Source organism: Pomacea canaliculata, linkage group LG6, assembly GCF_003073045.1.
Source record: "Pomacea canaliculata isolate SZHN2017 linkage group LG6, ASM307304v1, whole genome shotgun sequence".
NCBI classification, from domain to species: Eukaryota; Metazoa; Mollusca; class Gastropoda; order Architaenioglossa; family Ampullariidae; genus Pomacea; species Pomacea canaliculata.
The window spans coordinates 23231816-23254129 of NC_037595.1; the positions used below are offsets into that span (position 1 = coordinate 23231816).

Consider the following 22314-nt stretch of genomic DNA (forward strand, 5'->3'; position numbering starts at 1 on the left):
GTGTCCACACTCATTTTTTTTTTAGTTTTGCAGTATGAAAAATGGGACTTAAACATGGTGTTAAAGTTTCATAACTTTAATGGAATATTTGCAACAAATGATAGATTTTAAAAAAACTCATCTTAAAAACATTTTACAAAATCGTATGTCTTATGTAATATTTATGTGGATGCAGAGAACTTTGAGTAGCAGTATTACAGTTTATTCTGAATAAATTACAATAACATGGCTCAAGCATGTGTGTTTTGATAAGTTCTTCTTTTATCTTCTATGGCACAGATCGAGTTATTTTACAAAAGCGATCATCAATGCCATACTCATCGAAGCTTGCATGGATATGAGACTGAATAAGAGATAGAAGAACGAGAAGGACAGAGAGGGAGAACGTACGGCTGGGGGAAGGGTGAGGATGTCGAAAGAAAATGTTCTGTTGCAAATATTTATATTACCACCACGAATCTGCGGCAGCTGTGATCCTGGTACGTCACTTGCCAGTTTCTATTCTAAATAATTCTCGTTAGGGAAATATTGTGGAAGAGAGTTTGAACCCTACCTGTTAGGCTTCAATATTAAAGGCAGTTCATTAACGACACACACCTTCACGTGCCACTCATAATCCCCTCAAAGGGATCACAGACGTATGTAGGAGGTATTCGTGATGGAATGACACCCGGCACCTCGATCTATTCCAACGTCGCCGTGTACTTGAGAAATATTTATTTTTATACAACCGAAAATAATCCCTTAAGTGTTTGATTATGCTGCAGCGAATGAGGTTAAGTAATCTATAAACGAAAACACAACTCAATGCAACATGCGTACCGGATGCTCCAGTGCAGATGTGGCCATGTCGCCAGCGTAGTTCAGCGCAACAGAAGATCCGAGGCAACGAGTTCTCTCGCTGAGCTCAACATCTGGGTCGGCTTCCAAGAAGCGGGGAACTTTCGATAACCTGAATATTCTGCGAAAAGGCGCGCTTCTTCGGCTTTCAGATTGAAATGGAAGTAGAACACTGAACGAAGCAGGATCAACAATTTCTCAAATCGTCGTGTACCAAAACGGATTTTGCACATGCGACTAAAGTGTCGTCTGCTTCCAGGTATTGGAAAGGACTAGATAGAGTTAAATCAACTCTGTGGTTAAATGTTGGACAGGTTCATCAGCTTCATATACGGTGGTCTTCTACTCAACACAGAGAGTGGCAGGTAATTTTTTTTTCTGTAGATGTGCATGTCTGTATTGCTAAAATTAAAAGCATGATGTTCAGTAGCATACATGAAAGGGAAAACCCGAAATAATTTCACAAAGACAACAATCGCACAGTTACCGCATCGGCATTCAATTCAGAATAACACTAATTAATTAATATCCTCATTAGCAAAAATTAAACTTAAAATGTCGGTGAAGAAAAATTTCGTAGTGCGACGGTTTGTAATGCTATTTGGAATAGCGATAGTATTCGTGATAAGAAAAATAAGTTTCGAGTATTGCTGAACAAAACTCGAGACGAGCATATAGGTGAAAACGGATAAATCCTAGGTTTATTTTTTATTCATGAAAAAAGGAAAAAATGTTCATTGATAAGAAAAACGGTTACATGACTTTCCTCGTTATTGTTACTACGGAGTAACAGATTCTGTTCAGGATGAACAGAAGGCGTGCATGATCCAATCATAACAAACACAATCACCAAGTGCACGCATATTGTTATTTTTAGGTAATATAGCATTAAAAAAAAAAAGAAGATGACTTATATAGCAGAGTTATCAAGTGCATGCGACCTGAGCGACTTTATGCCTTGGGTATTTATTTAAATTTTTTTTTTAAAGTGGGGGGGGGGGAGAGGGTATGGGGGTGTTCTGCACAGTCCGCCCTCCCATTCACCTGCGGGACGAATTCGAATCACCCTCTATCCCGCCCTCCCACTCCACCCGACTCAGGTATCGCTATTACCTCAAAGCCACAGGGGTGTAAGACATTCGCCGTTATCCAACTCCGACGCGCATCGACGAGGACGCGAACATAAACACGTGATACTTTGATATTATGAGCGTCGACAGAGAAGATGAAGGAACCGAGTCATATTTATACAAGGCTTTGGACATACGATGAAAAATGTTTTTAAATCCAGTTTGAATTGAGCGACTGCAGGGAAGGTGTCGAATAGACTGTAGAAGTTGTTCGATATCTAAGCAACAAAGCAGACAAACGAGCAAACTTTCTGTGTGCTATTTGCCAGGTCGTAGAATACATGCTTGCATTGTGCTTAAGTCTGCTTATTATTTTATTATATTTTATTACAAACAGTCCAATAGCACTGCTGTTTAGTGTCTGAGCGTTTGATATTTTATACACCGGAGAATTCGAAAGACAGAGTTGTTTTAGGATTCATTTTATAGTTTTATATATATATTTCAACTGTCCTATAATCCGCCTGTTTACAAATCCCACAATACACATTACTATAAAAATCATAAATAAATAAATTAAATGCATTGTTCCACAAACAAAATGATTTTTTTTATGCATAATGTAATATTTTAGCTATGCCCCGTTGCAGGAAATTAAAACCAAGACTGAATAGTGAGTCGAAAGTGTAGTTGGTTTAGAATTCTGGCGACCGAGGAGTTTCGCAGAAAAAGAATATGTTCTGCTATGCGAGAATCAATTTGTTTGTCATTAGACAAAAAGATAAGCATTTTGCAAACTCTTTCTGCGTGGTTTTAAATAAAAAATAAGCAAACGTCGTCTGGGATGCGCCCTACCGGAACCTTCTTCTTCTTGTACTTTTTTTTAATAATTGCGTGGCAGTGGAGGGTTGGTAGGTGGGTCGTAGGAGAAAACATAACTTCCAGGAAAGTGCTCCGCTAGTTAAGTAGTAATTCACTGTAAAGTTTGTAGTGCCAGTGTATTATGTAGGCTGGGAGAGGAAGGAGAAAATCTGGGCATAGCTAACAGGTCCTTAAGACACGTCGCCGACTATACTTTCATCAGGCACTGAGGAACAGGGATAGGCTACGCCCTCACAAAAATGTGATCCCGAGAAAAGTGTAGGCATCTGACACCCCAGTGACCTAAGGTTAAGGGAAAACCTAATAGTTTCCAAACTTGTTACCAACATTTTAAATGGATAATAACTGATTAAAATAATAAAACGAAAAATTCTACTTAAACTGGACTCATTTTTCGATTGTAGTAACAACAAATCAAGTACACAAAAATGTACGTCATAGTTGCTTTTGCGTGTTGAACAAATTTGATCGACTTATTTGGGCTAGTGGGAAAATTTCAGCTTATATGTTTAAAAAGCATGTGAAAAAAAATCACAACACTGAAGTTATAGGCTCAAACCAGTGATGATTCATCACTTTGACGATCTCTGATGACAAGTCGGTGACAGTATTTGGTGATACAAAATGAAAAAAAAAAAAAAAAAAAAAAAAAAAAAAAAAAAAATCGAAATTCTATGGTGCGTGGGGAATGGGGAGAGGAGTGGGGGAGAATTTGTGTTTTAGGCTGAGCCACTAAGGCTATACATGTATCACGTTGCGCCACCGGAAGGGGAAAGTCATGCTACAAAAGCTTTCAACGGGTACTAAATTCGCTTTTTTATTTTCCATTCTCTATTGTTTGCAGTGCATTCAATGGCTTATGTACTTCCTCTGCCCAGACTTTTGTCTTAGAACTGACCAACTTTTGCAAATGTCTTTCAAAAAAAAAAAAATTTCAGTTATTATATTTAACAACCACTACAACCCAACTTCGGGGGCAGAGTAAAGTTTTGTTTTGAGTGTCATCGTTATCCAAGTAATGCATTCGAAGAAACACCGCCAGAAATCTCACCGCTGGCATTAAAGATTAACTTAAGACAAGTACTGAGAAGAGGAGATATACTTATTGTAATCTGGTGTGGATGGTATTTTCTAAAGTTCCGTATTTTTAACCCTTTGAGGACCAAGGGACATATTTGTCCCATACTTTTAAATGGACTCCAAATGAGATTGAAACAATAAGCATCAATTTTGTATGAAACCATTTAGCATGTCACTGACTTTATACAAATAAGGATGGGTTCGATATGTATACATTAGATTCATTGTCAGATTGAAAGGAATTTTCAATTTGAAGACCACCCGCAAAAGAGAAATTTGAGTTTTTTAACAAAACAATGTGTCAAGTGACAAACTGCCACTGGTTTTGCTTGAGAATTTCACCAATGTAATTTTTAAATATTTTTGTTTTATGATTTTTTTCGCTGGTTTTCGAAAGCTATTTGATTTTTTCTTTGCTGTGGGACATTTATGTCACTATGGACCATAAGGGAACCAACTTTATGTTGCGTCTTTATTCTTCGTGTTTTTGTCATAGATGCAACAGTAAATGCCGAGCACGATGAAGAACCCAATACCTTTGAGAAATTTCAAAAATTCTGTGATTTTGCTGGCTTGATAGCTCTTGTTGATGAGCAAGTGAATTGCACATGTAGCAGAAGAGAGTTCCTTTCCAAACTGAGGCGCAAGAAATCCGTGCCTTCTTGGGAATTGATTTTGTAATGGGACAGCATGTGGTTCGTCCTTGAGAGACTACTGGTCCACTGAACCTGATCTCTAGGTGTCATATTTGCTAATGTGATGCCTTGGAATCGCTTTGAAGTTATAAGTAATGCCTTACACTTTCCAAATATTGAAGAGATGCTTCCGAGAACAGATCCCTATCAAAATTCGGCATCTGATCACTAATTTCAGTCGATGCTTTCAAAATGTACAAAACCCAAGCAAACAACAATCAGATGATGAACACTTAATAAAATTAAAGGGCACAACTTAGTGAAGCAATACATTAAAAAACAATAAAATGAAATGGTAATTCAAGATGTGGTGCAGGTGTGATTCGAAGTCCTCTTAATTGTATCAATTCTACTTGTACACAGGGAAGAAAACTGAAATTGAATATGGAGTAGATGTTATGCTGACTAAACCACTTGAGAAATGGTGTTGTGAGAGTTACATTTATAACTTCTTCAATATGAAGATGAAGCGCGTAAAATCTTGTAAAATTTTTCAAAGGATCAATAAAATATTCATTGTTATTAATCAAAAAAAAAAAAAGGAACGTAGATATTAAAATATTAAATCTTAACATCTATTGTTTCATTCTGATGGTGATTTTTTTCTAAATACAAGCCTTAATTTTTCTCTTCCTTTATTGGTAAATCGAATAACCTGTCATCGAAATTCGAAATGAAGCACATATGAAGGCGTATACGCGTAACGAAGATGTGTAAAGCACTCCATTTTAATATTTTGCATAAGAGAACCTGATAACACTCGACAAAAGACAAGATGCAGCCTCAGATCTGAGTAATGGGGAAAGGAGGTGGAGAGGGAATGCAGAGAACAACCAGCATGACCTCCGCCACTTGACCCCATGGCGTTGTGCATGCTTTCTTGTATTGAGGTTATCGTCCCTATCAAAGATACATGTATGTATGCCTTTACTAGGTACGCGGGCTGGAGTTCCGACACGAAAATGGAAGTTGTTACGTTCGCGGAGCAATTTCTTGGTAATCGTGACAAAATGGAAGTAGACCCCGCCATTTAGATCGTGTGTGTGCTCGCAAGAGAGAGAGAGTGCGGAGTTGGGGGTTGGGGGAAAGAGAAAGTCTAATCTGTTGACAAGCAGCTGACCCACTTCCCTAATTGTACTTCCCTTCAGTCTCTTTGATATGCACAATAGCGGGTAAAATTAGAACAACAAAGTATATAGCATAGCAACATTTTTGCCTGTCGAGTGGCACCAGTCCAGTGCAGCCATGCTTCACCTACCACAGTGGCGTGTCGCACTACAGTCGTAATTATTTTTGAGGTACCAGACACTATGCGATTGCAGGCTTACATACATGCACAGGTTTGTCATTTCTCTGCATGCAAAGGCCAGACAGTCAGGACTGGGGAAAAGCTCTCGTGAAAGCTGTGAACCATTGTGATTCTAGCTTCAACCAAGAACGTTTATTAGATGGATCATAATTCGCGTGGCAGAAACGATAGAGAGAATTAGGGGAGGTTTGGAATGAATTCCATTACTTTTCATTGATTCCTTTCCGGTAATAGACTCCATTTAAAAAAATTCTTGCTTATAAAATATTTTGCACAATATCGAAGAGCCTATTATCTGCAGCAGATGACGAGCGGCAAAGCGCAGGACATATCAACGTAAGCAAAATTATTTTTTTAAATGCTTTTCTTCCAAAAATTTCCACTCTGTACCTTCGTACAGCAATAATTTACAGGCAGACGTTATGAAAGCAAAGACGAAAAAAGCGTCACAAAATAAAGACTGGCGGTACAGTGGCGCAGCGGTTAGCGCCTGCCACCAATACAGTGAGGGTTGGCTGTCCTGGATTGAGCTCTCGTCTCGGAGACGCTGATCTTTCTCTGCATGAGGCCTCTGTTTACATGGCTGGCTGGCTGCTTTGCCATGATAAAGCCTAAGTTACTGGTTCGGCGTAAAACACCAATCCCTTCACCGCCACTCACTGTGTGAAAAAAAAAAGAAAGAAAAATGAGTGTTCTCCCAACGCGGTGGCAGGTCCGCAACACGAACTAAGCAACTATTTTAACTATTGCCACCACCAGTTAAAAACTCCGCCTGGAAACTCCCTGGGTAACTTGCCGGTCCCAAGCCCGGATGAAAGAGGGTTGGGGGTTGGGCTAGCGACCCCATCCTGTAAAGCCAGGTTCAATTCCAAAGGAGGAAAGATCACCATCATCCAGCGCTATACACTTACCAACGCAGCTAAAGAAGAGGAAAAAGAAGACTTACAACTCCCTACAAGCGCTGGTTGATCACACTCTAAAACGAGACCTGAAAATTATAATGGGCGACATGAATGCCAAAGTTGGAGATGAAAGACAAAGGACACATAATGGGAAAGCATGGTGTGGGCAACTGCAATGAAAATTGTGAGCTGCTCACAGACTTGTTCGATGACCTTATAGTCGGTGGCAAGCGAGTGTTTTAACCACGACACTACGTGTTACCACAAAGGGTTCTCAGAAGCCCACAAAATGTTGGTGCTGTGGAGTAGGAGTGGTTTCCTCGGGTACTTAACCTGGATTCTTTTATTCCGGCATCACAGTAGCGTTCATCTAAAGCGTGGAAAAAAATACTAAACTACTGCAGTCGGTGCAATCAGGCACTAAAACCTGCAGACAAGGGCAAGGCCGTGGTTGTCTTTCTCTCACTCCCAGCTCTTCTGTCGTCGCCACTTTGCATACCAGAAATTGGTGAAGTGTTCTGATACAGAATGCTGATCTGGGCTTTCACCTTTATTGACACCTTCGCTGATACGTGGAGGACAGCGATCGGGCGCCACTGCGCCTTCGTCTTCAAAGGCTGAGTACAAAATTATTTTCAAATAAATGTGCTTCGTTCAGATACCAGTCTACCAGATCCGAGCAAATAATTTTGTTCCATTCAGGAGAAATACAGTTTGACATTCTCACCTTTAGTTAGGAATGAGGTAGAGACCTCATTTTTTTGTGTGATCATGAAAGAAGGCAATATTAGTAACACCTTATTAGCATATGTTCGAATCTCGCAAATTGACCATTCTCTTCAATAACCTCGAAGGTTAAAATTTAGGTCAATCTACGTGTACTTTTCTCCCAAAAATGAACTTTACGAAATTTTAATTAATTTTTTTATGCGATATACTAATGACAATTCTATATTCTATTCATTTTCCGGCAACCCTTGAGGTTATATTTGTTAGCCACTCCACTCACAGCATCCTGCTGTCGAATGTTCCGGCTGACTTTAAAAAACAGTAACTTTAGTTGACTGTTGACGATTTTGGCGACACGGAAACAAATGTGATGGCATGTTTTAATAAGTATCCTTGATCTTTTTAATTGAAGTCACCAGTCCTTCAGTACTTGGTAATCCTTTTAAAGATCTTACGACGTGCGTGATGGCTGTTTTTAGCACCAAGCCTGAGGTCAGCTTTATTTTAGCGAAAGCAACACTAAATGCAGACAGCGATTTTATTGGTCGACACAAAAAATAATTAAGGCACGGAACGAGGGGGGCGACTGGTGTTTTACACTAAGCCGGCAACTAAGTCTATATCACGGCAAGGCATCCAGCCCTGTAAACAGATACCACATGCAGAGAAACAACTGCTCGAGACGAGACCTGAACCCGTCAACTCTAACTGTATTGGTAGCAGGCGTTAACCGTTCACCATCGGACCGCCCCACGGGAGGAGGAAAAGAGAGAAAGAGACTCCCATCCTGTCGTAATTTGAAAGTAATCAGACCTATTCAGTTTTATCTGGACAACCCTACTTTCAACTGGAAAAAAAGATATTATGAAAATGTTCTCAGCCATGTGCGCCAAAACAAAGAACAATGCAATAATGCTTTGACAGATCAGAAGAAGTGAATCTCGACCATGCCGTAAAGCTAATCCCAGGACTTGTACATTTCGCGGAAGAAAAACCCGTGTATGGTCACCAGTAGATGTAATGTAGAAAATGACTAATCTAGACCTGTTAACACTTAACAACACGTTAAGAAGACAGACATTCCCATTCCCACTCCCCAAGAAAAAAGCGATAGTTGAATACTGAAGTATTATCATATTTTCCTGAACTCTCGCGACGCTGTCATTTCTTCCGTTATATGGACATAACTGTGTAAGAGAAACACTCTCACGCAGTTATTATATCTGGCATAAAGAATGTTCGAGTTGAATCAGAGAGTCAGGACACTGTGTGAAATGCGTGCACATCCTCACGCCAGTCGATTTTTCATAATAGGGTAGCTAACGGTTCGACTACCAGTCCAGGAGTAACCGGAATTTGGAAAGCGGGAGTTTGCATTTGGACACTAAGATTCCTCTTCAGTTTTTTGTAATTTTTTTTTTCATTTTTGTGCGTGAAGGTAATTCCTCCTTGAGCATTACTCCTAACAACAGTCTACATAATGCTAGTCTATCTTCAACCCCACTCCCCCCGTTTCGTCTATTGATTAGTTCCCTAGTCTTCTTCTGCAGAATCATTTTACCATCAGTTCTTGTTGCCCGATTCCTCGTTCGGTTTTCTATATTTAACTTTTATTAGTCATAAGTACTGTTTATCTTTCCGTCCTGTGTTATGCTGTCCATGTGTCGTTCTTGTCTCAAGCGCCAAGAGCATGTTTCTTAGAAGCGTGAATATGCACCATATAAATCCCGAGTTTTTATTATTGTGATTATTATTCGTGATATTGCCCTTAGTTCCTGGTTCGGCTTTAAACGCTAACGCAGTTGCCCAAGAAATGTCTCACACTCGCAAGTCAAAATACCAACCACTGCAAAAACATCATCAACAAATGCTATTCTTTCCATAACAGTATTATATTTGCAGATTTATGACATTTGCTTATATAAACAGGCGCAGAAATGCTCATTCATTCACACAATCAATCAAATAAATGTTGTTTTTCCGACCTCTGGCATGACACCGAATTATTACCGCCTCTGCGACTTTAGACCCGCTTCATGGCATGGACAATATTGGTCAACGCAGTTTTGGCATCGGACGAGCGAAACGAGTTCAAAGAGCCAACAGCTTTTAGCACTGAAGTCTTCACACAGTTTCCAGCATTCCTCAAGAATGCCGCTGCCCTGTACTGCTGTCACAAGCTGTTAGAGGGGAAAATAAAAAACCTATTCAGATACAGTTACCAAGTTTTATCAGTGATCAATCAACACTAGAAAACTCATCGCTGTGTTTGTTTAGTGCATGAGGTACATAAAAGAAAGATGGAGATAGTGTGTGTATTGGTGCCCCCTCCCCACCTTCTTACTAACCTTTTTTTGATTCACAACGCCGTCACTAAGGAATTCACGAACCAACATAGGATTACGTTCTTGTAACATAATCACGGGAGCAGCAGACACATGGATATTTATGTGACTTCCCTTACCAAAGCTTTTCAGTTCGTTGCTCAGCTGCAAATAAATAAAATAAATGTAATTGTTCATGGAGCGAGGTGTGACAAATTTGCAAAATTTCCTGCTTCTCTTTATTTCTTTTGACATTTGTTGGATATTTAGATAGAAGGTATGTCAACAGCTGGTATCCCTTTCTTATGTGTGCACACTGTTTTTACAAAGTCCATGTGTTTTTGTGTGCAATTCATAATTGCTAACTCAGCATGAAACACCAATTTACCTCCCCCACTCCCTACACACATACCTTGTGCAATGTAAACTGACCTGCTGTACATATGCTGTATTAAGCCCATATTTATATGCTTGTTGCTGCACATCAGAGCTGTGACTTGCCAGTTTCATGGCAGACTGGCAGCTTTTGGCAAGCAGGCTGCCAGAAGACAGATAGGTCTGCTTCAGCCAGTCTGAAAATGTGACATCAGAGGGCAAGGTTGCATTGCCATGCTTGTCTGTGAATCCAGTGAATTCTGCTTCCATGAGATTACCAATGGCTCCTGAAATGATCTCAACAACCTACAAAATAAAATACAGCTAAGCTATTAGTTGTCATTTTTTTCGGCAGCAAGTGGATAAAAGAGGAATGATAGAAAGACCATGGCAAAGAAAATGATATGCTAGTTTCATATTATAACAGCAGTAATTTTGACAACTGTGGTTCATTCTGGTTAAGTAAATGGACAGTTTTCTTGTAACAATACCTTACTTAGGGTTCAGAGGAAAGATGATGCAAAAATGTTTTCCAGATAAAACATTTTAAGCTACAGGTAGATTTCAAACGTCATTTCAAGACCAATAAAAATAAAAGTCTTGGATGTGAAAAACCTTCATGATTATCACAAGGCAGAGTTTTTTTTTATCTTCAAGCCATCTGACCAAAATAAGTCTGGGGTAGTGACTTTGATCATCACCTGAGTGTTTTCAAGCTCAGCAAGTCCAGTACAAGCACTTGCCAGCAGGAAGTCTCCACTGAGTACAGCCATTTTATTACCAAATTCCATGTCTCCAAGAAGTCCATCTTTAGGGGTTAGATCGCTAATGTTGACCACACCCTTGTGGATGAGATTTGCTGTATGGATGATTTCTGTTATTTCTGCTAGAGATCGCTGGCTGTTGAAGAAAAATTAGAATTGAAAAACACAAACACTGCATGTCTAGAGGTAACTATTTTAACATGGATGAATTAGCCTCACCCACTCGCATTCCTCCAAATGGTACTAAATGAAAGTAAAAACAATTTATCAATAAAGAGGTTTACATTTTCATTTATGTTATATATTTAAGAAGAGAAAGACATTTAACAAGTGAAAATGTGTTTATATAAGCTATTTATACTATTATAGCAGTACAGTAGGCTTCCTGGACACTTCAACAGAAGGTGCCATTAGCTAAACAAGGCTAAAGTGAAGCCATGTGGACGAGTTTAAGGTTTCTTATCCACAAATAAATAATGCAAGGGGTTTTCAGCCCCTCAATTAAAATTGTTACTGGTTTTAGCTACCCTGTCCCTGATAACAATGAGTTCTTACAAATCAATATCACGAAAAAGTACACAACAATGTACATTTGTTAATGTTATTGTGACACTTATCTGTGATGTCATGTTTTTGTGCCTATAAAAAATTTTTACTTCTGACTGATAACAAGTAATGATAAAACATCGGTTTTGATGTCTAGTTTATTATAAAGTGTCTCCCACAATAAGATATCAATAAGGCAATTTTCTTTATGCATGTTAAAGTTCTTTTATGTGGTTTACATATGTTTCTACACAATAAGAAACCCTTTACTTTCAAAATAAACATGATCAAACTAGCGGAAATGTCAAAAACACAGGCCACTAGGTGGTAAACTTCAACTGCATCAATGTGTGCAACTTCCTAAGATTCATAGTTCACATTAGGACCACCCAATTTAAAATGTGTCCTACAGTATTCAGTAGGAACAGGGTTAGTTCTATAATGTAATCTTAGAAACAATTAAGTGGCAACCTTTTCCTTTAAGATTGTATACTCAACAATTTACTGGATTAGCAACTTGAAAGTGAGAAAGGAAGAGAGAGCAAACCAGCTCAAAAGACCTATCCTTAAATCAGCAATTCTGTGAATCTTAAATGTAACTGAATAAAGTACTGCAAAACTGAACAAAAGTATGAAGCTCTTAAAAGAAATGATAGATAATTCAAAGTAACTGCCAACCTGGGCAAAATTCCACTGACAAGGTCCTTCTCCATGACATCCATTCCAGGAGCTGTTCCAGCAGCTTTTGATATAAGCAAGACAATAAGTCCTCGTGTCTGAAGGCTGTGCTTTCCATCAGACATCATCTCCCTAGAATTTTGAGACAGCAGAAAAAATTACAATTTTAACTTATCTGCAACCCAACCCACTGAATTTAAGTGTAAACCAGGAATGTTCTCAAGTTTTTAAGTACATATTTGTGTTGCCAATTATAAGTTATCACATTATATTTCTTTAAATAATTAAGTTTTGACAACTTACTTGGCAGTCTGTAACAGTGGATGTTTGGTCCAACTAGCTTCCTCATCTGCAGTGCAACATTAGCTAGCTCATCGCTCAGCAAACATCGAAGACTGAGGAATGATGTAGGATAACCTACAATCCTCTCTGCATCTGAGACAACCTTATTCCATTCACTTGGTTTGCTAAGCCCAAAACTACTTATGTGTCTTTTGAATATACATGATAACGGATAGTTTTTAATATCTGTAGATGAACTGAAAGTCCCATGCAGCTTTCTTCTAAAACTGCAAGTCAGCACCGTAATAACTGATTTCGCCATAACTGTGATGAGTCCTTATTGCCTTACTGCTCATAAGAGATGTTCATGAGCTCATTCCCTGCTTTACCACACTACTAGTTGAGGCGTTGAGACGTTGCTTTTCGCCAGACTTGAAAAAAAAAAGCACTAACGTGATGTGTCAACGGAGGAATGATGATAATAAACACTTTTCCAGTTGTTATGGATTTCTGTAGGAAATAACAATAAATACGTTTTCAGATTCAAACACATCACGGAAGACATGCAATTCGATGACGTGCCTGACATTCAGCGATTTTACAAGGTCATTAATTTCAACAAGAAAAATAAAACAATAAATAAAACACATAAAAACATCAAACACACAGAAGTAAGCCTTGCATATTTTAAAGTGCGCTTTGAGTAACAGTACACTTAACAATACTCGTTTGAATTGGTAAAAAGTTCATGCCTTGTTGTGAGGGCGACCATTTTCGTTCTCATAGTACCGCTTATGTCTTTCTCACATCAATTATTGCATTTAATTTTACGAAGTTCATAAGATAAAATAATAAATATATGTCAAGAATACATGTTAAATGATTTATTAAAAATGTTTCGAGGATCATACTTTTAAGAGGATTGTATATGATATAAGCAAAAAGGGGAATCCCCAGGGGCGTTCACTTTCAACAAGAAGAAACATCTGGAGAAATGGCTATGCTAAAGAGACTGTCATTGGCGGGAGGGGTAATGCTTTGTAATAGTTCTTGTCTCTTACATTCGTGTACAATAGCAGATTGCTTTTCACAAAGAACTCAGTTTACATCACACTGCCGAGTCAGCGTTCTTTTCCCTCTCTCTCTGCAGAGGCCATTGCAGCAACGGTTATCAGAAAAATGGTATAATTTGCTGAAAAATTTTGGAGGCATTATATTTACTATCTGCACACGTATTGGGATACTGTGCATCTCTCCTCTGAACGGCTGGGCCTAATCATTGCAGTTGCAAATCCACCAAGACCCACCCAGTCTGTGAGACTGGCATTATAATACTACAACAGTTACAATACATGTTTTTAATCTTCGTAAACCAGAGATATTTAGTTTAGGTGCCATTTAGAAACCGTAATATCCAATTTGATTTTGGGCAGATTAGCTTAGCAAATCTGTCGCTTTATGCATTAATTATCACAAAACAGACAATCTTTACCTGTAAAAGCAAGTATCTATTAAATGTTGGCATAAAATGGGGTTCAAAATTTCAGCAAGTGCATGCAGTTTGTCCATTCCTCACCAAATCTGGCAGGAATGTTTGTTTTGATTATAGCTTGGTTGTAGACTCTGTATGGTAGCTGTGCATTGTTCGTAGGCATCTCTGTATCTATGTTTTTTTTTCCTCCTTTATAAAATGCTACCAGTTGCTCCAAAAGAAAAACAAAATTTAAATACCTCCCTGAATAGATTTCAACATACTTCTACTGTGCAGAACATACATGGACATCATATTTTTTTTAGATGGTATCGGTGACAAAAAGGGTGAAGATGAAGGGAGGGAAAATCAAATGATACCGAGAAGTGGGGAATAGGTGTTTTATGCTGAGCCAGCAACTAAGGGTACATCTCTGCTAAGTAACTGGCACCTGTTTAGTGCAACATGTAAAGAACAGTGTTCCTGAGACGAGAACTGAACCCAGAACAGCCATTCCTCACTGTGTTAGTAATTTGCAGTAACTGTTGCACCACTGGACTGCCCAAAAGATAGAGAAAACAGGAAAGAAGGAAGGAGTCATAGTTGCAGAGAGAGATAGGAGAGCCAGATGCAATTGCATTAATTTAAGCTAACTTACTTCTTTTCAGCATCTTCTATGATGGGCTGCTCTCTTGTACTGAATCTGGCTACTTCTAGTTTTATAGCTGATTTGTTCATTGATATTGCTACCTCAAGTGAAGTCTTCCTGTCACTCTGATATTCCCATTTCAAGATCAGGCATGATGTTTCAGTGCTTACAAAATTTACTGAATAAATTCCAATTGTCAAATTTCAGATCCTGCGGATGAAGACTGTGCTCAACTTGTGTGCAGTCAAGATCAGTGCCATGAACTCAGAGAGTGGTGATTTTTTCACCTTTCTTCAGTCCATCTTCTCCACACCAAATCTCGGCACTGTAGCTTCAGAAGTAAGATATTCTTATAAACTTTTCTTACTCACTTATATAAAGTAATAGATAATATTGTGAGACTGAATGTGTGCCTTTTAAAATAAAATCTCAAGAAAACTGCAAAAGTTGTACCAGGTAAAAAATGTCCGGAATCTGAAGCAGATATATTTATATACAGATATACCCATGCATCAAAGTCACAAATACATTTGCATACAGAAATTTTCAATTTGAAAACAATAAACATGTGAGAAATGGTTGAAGGAGAGGAGGAAAGAAGAGAAAATGGACCCATATATAGCATTCCTCCATATTTAGATGTCAGGCACAGAACACACTATGACACCTTAGCTCTAGTTTTACAATCCATACTTTACAATATCAAAGTATCTTTGGTGGTCTTGTGGTTAAGAGTTTTCACCAACACAACAAGAACTGATTGTCCTTGGTTCTTATCTTGTCTTAAGCACACTGTTCTTAGTATGGTGCATCTGCTTACAAAACCAGCTCCCTTTACTTTGATGTAGCCTTAGGTGTTGGTTTAGTGTTAAAGACTTTTCCATCCAATTCTTACTTTCTTATCCCACCCTTAATTTTCCCTTCATATTCCCTCTTCTCCCTTAAAAAGCCATTTTCTAGTTACCTGTGCTTCTAGACATAGTATGTATTAAAAGCATTGGTGATAAGGCTTTATTTGCACACTAAATACTTTGTCATTCTTTCATTAAATTATTTTCTTGCTAAAAGGAAGCCATGTCTTTACTTCTTAAAATGTTCATAACTGACATTGCAGGCCAAGTGCAAAAGGTTCTGCAATTTTTATCGTGCTTTGCCTGACATCAGCACAAAGGCAGCATTCCTTAGTTACCTTGCACAATCTCACGGTATCAACCAGGACAATGTTATACAAGGTGCACAAACACTAGCCGTGTCTCAGGTACTGAGGAGTGATTTCTAGAGGTTTTGTAATTGCATATGTACATACTTGCCAGTATGTATCTGTGATTTTATGTATCTACATTCAGAAATGTATACATACTTCTTTCTTAAAAGTATTTAGATGCATCTTAAACTTGTATTATTTTAAATCTTAAATAATCTTGTGATGAAGAATATTTTTTTTTTGTGTTGCAATGATGTCTATTCAAACATGCTTTCCTCTAAATTATAAGATTAACATTCATTCTTATTTGCTTGATGTGTATTACCTTCACCTAGCTCTTACTTGCTTTTTTGTATCACATGACTTTAACACAGGAGAGAGGAGAGGCTTTTGTGTTGAAGGCCATGGAGCGACTCCGGGCATCCATGACACCTAGCTACCAAAGTCTTCTGCAGCAGATTGGGCGTATTGAGGGTGGTGTGAAGTTTTTGGTAGACCTGCGTTCAGACATTCTGGTGAATATTTGATACATTTTTGCTATCACTTGAAATACCCTGTATTCCTTAACTACAGTCGGTTCTTATCATTTGTAAGATAACAGCATGTCAATGTTTCAAAAGTTCTTTTATTATTCACATTATGGATCTGTTCAGCCATCAGGAAAAAAATGATCTTGGTAAGTGAAGTTATGCTATCCTAAATATCAAAATGGAAAATTTTAGAGGTTGTTTCACTTAATCCATAATACAAATTAAGGTGATTTTAGTCACTGACATTAAAACAGAAATTTAAAATGAGTAATTGTAACTACAATTTTAAATGCATTTACACTCTGTTTTCTTTTTTAACCAGCAATAGTCACTTACTGACTGTCAGTTCCATGGAATGCACAGCAGTTGTTTGTGTGTGAATGTCAGTAGCATCAAAATGTTTTTTATGACAGAACTGCATAACCAGCAGCACAAGTGAATTAGACTCCGCTCACTTTCAAGCACTAAACCGCTTGCTACAGGAGCTTCTCACTCTGTGGTTTGCTGTTGGGTTCTTGGAGCTGCAGCGAGTAACTTGGACCTCACCTTGTGACATTGTTCAAAAAGTAAGTCATTTTCATGACTGAAAGCAGAGTGGCCTCAAAATCAACATGCTTTCTTTTTCACTATTTCCAGACAACCATTTAGGAAGTAAAATACAGGAGATAAGATGGATAATTATATAAAATGTACTTGTTGATATTTGGTGTATTGTTTGATGTGTAATAATAGTGTGTATTTTTTGGGGGATGGGTTGTGCATGCTTATACAGGGCTTCTGCTTACGCAAAAAATTGCGTAAAGTACGCATTAAAAGTTCGGAGGACCCCTTCAATTTTCGTCAATGGGGTCCCCTTCAAATTTGGGCGAAGAACAGGGACCCCTTAAAAATCTGAAGAAGGGGTCCCTGGAACCCCAAAGAATTTAACCTTAGCAGAAGCCCTGCTTTTACATTATGTAAGTATGTGTTACAGTAGAAGTTATTTTGCTGGCATGCCTTCAACACTTTTTAGTGCATTTTCCTTCATTGTTAATATCTGCTTTTGTCTCCACCTTTAGATATCTGATTATGAGGCTGTGCATCCTATCCGTAACTGGACAGATTTAAAACATCGAGTTGGTTCTTATCGACGATGTTATGTCTTTACACATCACAGTATGCCACGTGAACCTATTGTAGTTTTGCATACAGCTTTGACCAGTGAAATATCAAGTAGTATACATGTGAGTAAAAACTCTTCTATACACTGTGAAAGAAAATTAATGTAACGTATACATTTATATAATGATGATTTCTTTGTAAAATTCTAGATTGAAAAGCTTTTGTGTAGTTTCATATGTGCAGTCAGCTTCAGCAAAATCAAAATACTTTAACGAATAGACCATTTTCAGCTACATGGGTTTTCGCCATTTGAAGGGACTTTTAGAATCCCCCTTTTATAATTTTTATAGATAATTTTACTTATTTAATGGATTAAAAATTCATATGATGTAGTTCATCAGGTGTTGTTTCATACAAACAGTAAACACACACGCATATTAAATGTGATCCTGTGCTATGCATGCAATGATAATCATAACATAATTATTGTTAAAACAATAATTTTGCAGACAAGGAAACGAGATATTTCTTTTATATTAGGATCATTTTGTGCCACCTGCCATTTTGTTCAATAGACATTTTCTTTGGTGATGTTCATCATCCATTATCATCTCATGCTCTGTGCCATTTTGTTCATCAGCATTTTCCTTTTTGCACAGTCAATCATCCACAATCCGCGATTTAGGGCCAGCTCTTCAGACTCTCCCCTCACAGAAGCTGCTCCCCCACATGAGCCATTAGAAGAGGAAAATACATCAGAGATCACCACAGCAGTCTTTTACTCGATCACATCGACGCAGCGAGGTCAGTCAGCAAACAACACTTTTCATCCTTTCTTATACCCACTGCTGACTGCAGTCAGATAATAGTGCTAATGCTAATGCTGTGCTGCTGCTGCTGCTGATGATGATTGATTGATTGATAATTGATTGATGATTGATTGATTGAGGATGATGATGAAAAAAAAAGCAAAATTTTTATAGTGCATATACTCACACTCTTGGTGCTTAAGAATAAGAAAGAGACATGGGCAACATACGACATACTGGCATTAGATCATGCATGGGTCCTGACTGAGATTAGATCAGAAGAGCATTCTGAAACTAAGCAATAATCCTGCTGTCTGACAATGTGTCTAACAAATCGTGAAGATATCTTTGTCAATAGGGTTGCATTGAGATGCCTGGGGTTTAATCTTTAGTATGTCCAAAAGTAGTGTTAGATCACTAAGATATCTTGATAGCGACCAAGAGAAACTATCATAGAATTGTTGTGCTGAGGGAGTAAGCTATCATGTAAGAGTACTAAAATTCTGAATAGAAACAAAACCTGGTATTATCTTGCCATATAGCATCAAATAATGAAGATGTCTTAAGCAACATTAAGAAATAAATGTCAAGGTAGGTAACTATGGAGAATTTACTTTGCTTTTGACTGCAGCAGTTCATTCTCTAAAACAGTAGCTAATTCTTGAGCATAAATTTTCAGAAATAACTGCAAGTCTAGCTGTTGATCAGATATGAATGCTCAGATCCTCCTTAACTGGGATTTTGGTATTAGTATAGGATCAGTAAAGCTATCGTGTTGCCAGTAGAATCAGTTCTTGAAGAAATATTACCTCTGAACAGGCTGAAATCATTAGAGTACAACACTAGTTCTTCTAACAACACTCACCAAATATAATAACATTTTTCTACTGAGGCTTAATTATGAAAAGAGGTAAATTGTATCGCAAGATTATCTCTCCTTTACAACTATGGCTCCAAGAGAAGGAATAAAAAAATGATCACTGCAGTTCTTAATCACGAACCTTCTTTAATGAACTTTCTTTTCTTTAACTTTCCTTCGATGTTGGTGTTGGCAGGTCTAAAAGGTGTGGAATTAGGAAACTATCTCATCAAGCGAGTTGTACATGAATTGCAGACTGAGTTTCCTCACATAGCCTCTTTCTCCTCCCTGTCACCGATTCCAGGATTCCGAGACTGGTTAATGAACCAGATCAATTTACAGATGCATCGGGCAAGTAAGACTTGTTTGTTTTTGATTTTTTTTTTCACTTTCCTTTTTTTGCTGTTGCATCAAATAACTTTAGCTTTGCTATAATGTGAGTCTTTTCGACGCTTGTGCTGCTCTAGTGAGTGGGAGATATTTTTGTCATTTTACACTTGTTTAATCAATCTCCAATTAATAATTTTTGCAAAAGGATGTGAATAGAACTTCAAATCAACTTTTTTAGCTTCACAAAAAAATTTTGATAGCACGACTCTGCATGTTTTGTTCTGTTATGCTTAAGATTACTTAGAGCAAAGATAAATAGTCTAAACAAAAAAAAAATAATATATTTTTGAATGATTGATGTTTTCTTAAAGAGAATATAAAGATTTTGTTTTGCAATGCTTTTAATATTTTAAATATACACAGAGTGCTTTTTATAGTACTTTTTTGAGTTATTTAACCAAAAATGGTTTGGCTGATTTAGAGGAATTTATTTATGAATGCAGGGATTGGTGAGGAGGACTCTGACCAGATGCTGCTCACATCAGCAGAAATGCAGACATTGGAAAACTGCCGTCAGAACCACCACTCTTCTATTTTGGAAGCTTTTAAGCATTTGGTGCAGTCTAATCAGTGGCTACCACGGCAAGAGGCTGTCATGGCAATGAAAGTGCCACTTCTGCGCCTGTGTGCTCGTTATCTTTACCTGGAAAAGAGACGAGGCTTTGCTTTGAACCCTGTTGGTAAGTTTATGTCCGGTGTGGTATAAGCTCCTTGTCAACGAAAATGAAGAAACAAATATAGCTTTCAATTATCAGTATTACATGTTGTTACAGTTGCAATTAGTACTGTGTTTTGCTTTAGTCACCTGCTGAATTTCATACTGATTTGTCATTTGGTCAGGAAGTTCTTTGTAAACATGTACAAAATTTGGTGATTTTTAGTGTTTGTCATCTTTTTGATACAGCTAGTTTTATCTAATCCCAGAGACTGTGAGACTTACTGTAAATGGGTCTTTTCATAGCAAACTTCCACCTTGCAAATGGAGCTGTACTTTGGCGCATCAACTTTCTTGCGGACACATCTATTCGAGGTTTGAACCAATCTTGCGGACTTATGGTTAACTACCGATACTACCTTGATATTGCTGAAACCAACAGCCAAGAGTATCTTCTACACCAACGGATATCTGCATCGAATGATGTTTTGGACTTAATTGGCTCTGACACCACCACCTTCAAAACAGTTGCAACCCCAGCAAGACAGAATTCGGCATCATCATCTCCTTTCAGAGAAAGTGGAAGTGAATGATGAATAACTGCTGCTAGAAGTCCTTTAAAATGGCATAATATGCTCAAAAACAGATATTTTAATTTATCCAAGCATATGCATGTTAATTTTGCAAAACCAGAGACCAGAGAATGAGAATCGGTTGTTGTTACTCCTTTCCCTATTGGACAACAGTGTTTTATATATAGACAGCACATGATAACATGGAAGCCTTGTTTGGTAGATGGCCGTACAAGTGTTCGACAATTGTGTTAGAGAGATGAGAGTGAAAGACTATGATTAAGCACTCAGAGGAAACTTACAAATAAAATTTCACTGCATCGATCAGAGCCATTAAAAGAATTTCGTAAGTTGAAAGTCAGTTTTGTTGTATAACTTTTTCTGTCCTGGTATTTTCAGCTGTGAAATATTTTTGAAGTATTGCGACAAAATTTAAATGAGGATATTTTCAGCTGCTCAGTTTTTGTCATGAATCATGGCCATTAAGCATCAGATACCCTTGTGACCATTCTATGATGAACTGGTATTTTCTTTGTTAAATAGTTATCATAAATCTTGGTATTTTGGTATTTGAATGCTGTGATAGCTGTAAGAGTTACATGGTATTTATCATAGATTATGGGAGTTGATTGTTTGCTGTAATCACTAGAGACTCAAATCTAGGCTGCAGCTAAGTGAAGCATCACATAACCATATGTGAAAACTTTATGTTTAGTCAGAAATTAAAATATTTGACAGGAATCATTCTTTCAGGGATAAAGTATTTTCAGATAAAATATTTTCTCTGGACATCTTCTTCAACTTGCATCATGGCTTCAAGAATCTGATGCTTGCAGGGTACATATGAGGACTGAAGAATGTTTTGCCAGATAATTGTATCTGGCATAATATGAAGACTGTACTAGTTGATAATGCTGATGATGAGTTGATTGACTAAATTTTCATAGCTCTGTATAGAAAACTGCACTGCCATGTAAATTATATTGAGAGCTACAGTTTAGAAAACTTAGGTGTTACACAAGGCAGATTGTATTGTAAAAGTAATCAGTGCTGAAACAGTATGCCTTCCCCTAGCTGAATCATGTAAACAGCAGTTACATGTTTTCATTTGCTGCTTGTATCATTTGTGAATGTGCAAATCTAGCAGCAGGCTGCATGACTATGAGAGATTCCAGTCAGCGGTAATCTGCCAGGATTTTCTTGCAGTGATGGTTTGAAGTCCTGATTTGAGGTAGACAAACATATAATGGTGATTTACAATTCCTTTGACTAAATTTATAGTTTATATTATTTTCTTATTTGAATTCTTCTGGTTGTGGATTGTGTAGTTGTTACCCATCTTTACATTTCACAGCCTTTGCACATATACATTAGTGAAAAAATAGATGGGGAAACTGAATTTTATACTTTAAAAGAGCAGCCCCCAAGTGTAAGTCAGTTTACCAACCAACAAACTACACATTGAATATAATTGCAATAGCATTGACATTTGGTATTACATAATTCAGGGTCCCATTGATAAACAGTTGTACTTTAACTGTAGACACGTTTTATGATGAAATAACCTAGTTACAATTGCGTATCTACCAAGAGTGGAG

General features: G+C 37.7%; 2 protein-coding genes across 3 annotated transcripts; one reads left to right on the forward strand and one right to left on the reverse strand.

Annotated features, from left to right (window-relative positions):
- The first annotated feature begins 326 nt into the window (after positions 1-326).
- Positions 327-22006, forward strand: LOC112566406 (malonyl-CoA decarboxylase, mitochondrial-like). Of its 2 annotated transcripts, none has more exons than XM_025242579.1 (10): positions 327-1205; positions 14804-14935; positions 15711-15854; positions 16175-16315; positions 16744-16896; positions 17389-17553; positions 18091-18235; positions 19296-19454; positions 19933-20169; positions 20451-22006. In XM_025242579.1, exons 2-10 carry the CDS (start codon positions 14813-14815, stop codon positions 20735-20737), a joined length of 1554 nt encoding a protein of 517 aa, XP_025098364.1. In that variant the 5' UTR covers positions 327-1205; positions 14804-14812; the 3' UTR covers positions 20738-22006. The 2 variants fall into 2 exon arrangements, with proteins under 2 accessions (XP_025098364.1, XP_025098362.1); XM_025242577.1 differs by lacking the exon at positions 327-1205 and adding an exon at positions 13407-13506.
- Positions 9379-12982, reverse strand: LOC112566407 (decaprenyl-diphosphate synthase subunit 2-like). The gene is given in 7 exon segments (XM_025242580.1): positions 9379-9687; positions 9856-9996; positions 10264-10512; positions 10908-11106; positions 12195-12326; positions 12498-12525; positions 12528-12982. Coding segments are annotated over 7 exon segments (1194 nt in total). The 5' UTR covers positions 12799-12982; the 3' UTR covers positions 9379-9513.
- Positions 22007-22314: the final 308 nt, after the last annotated feature.

Excerpts from the sequence above, each read along its gene's own strand:
- LOC112566406 (XM_025242577.1), top strand. The coding sequence starts at position 13,471 with ATGGCTATGCTAAAGAGACTGTCATTGGCGGGAGGG. Across the intron at positions 13,507-14,803 it reads GACTGTCATTGGCGGGAGGG|ATCCTGCGGATGAAGACTGT; the intron begins GTAATGCTTTGT and ends GTCAAATTTCAG. Across the intron at positions 18,236-19,295 it reads GATCACATCGACGCAGCGAG|GTCTAAAAGGTGTGGAATTA; the intron begins GTCAGTCAGCAA and ends TGGTGTTGGCAG.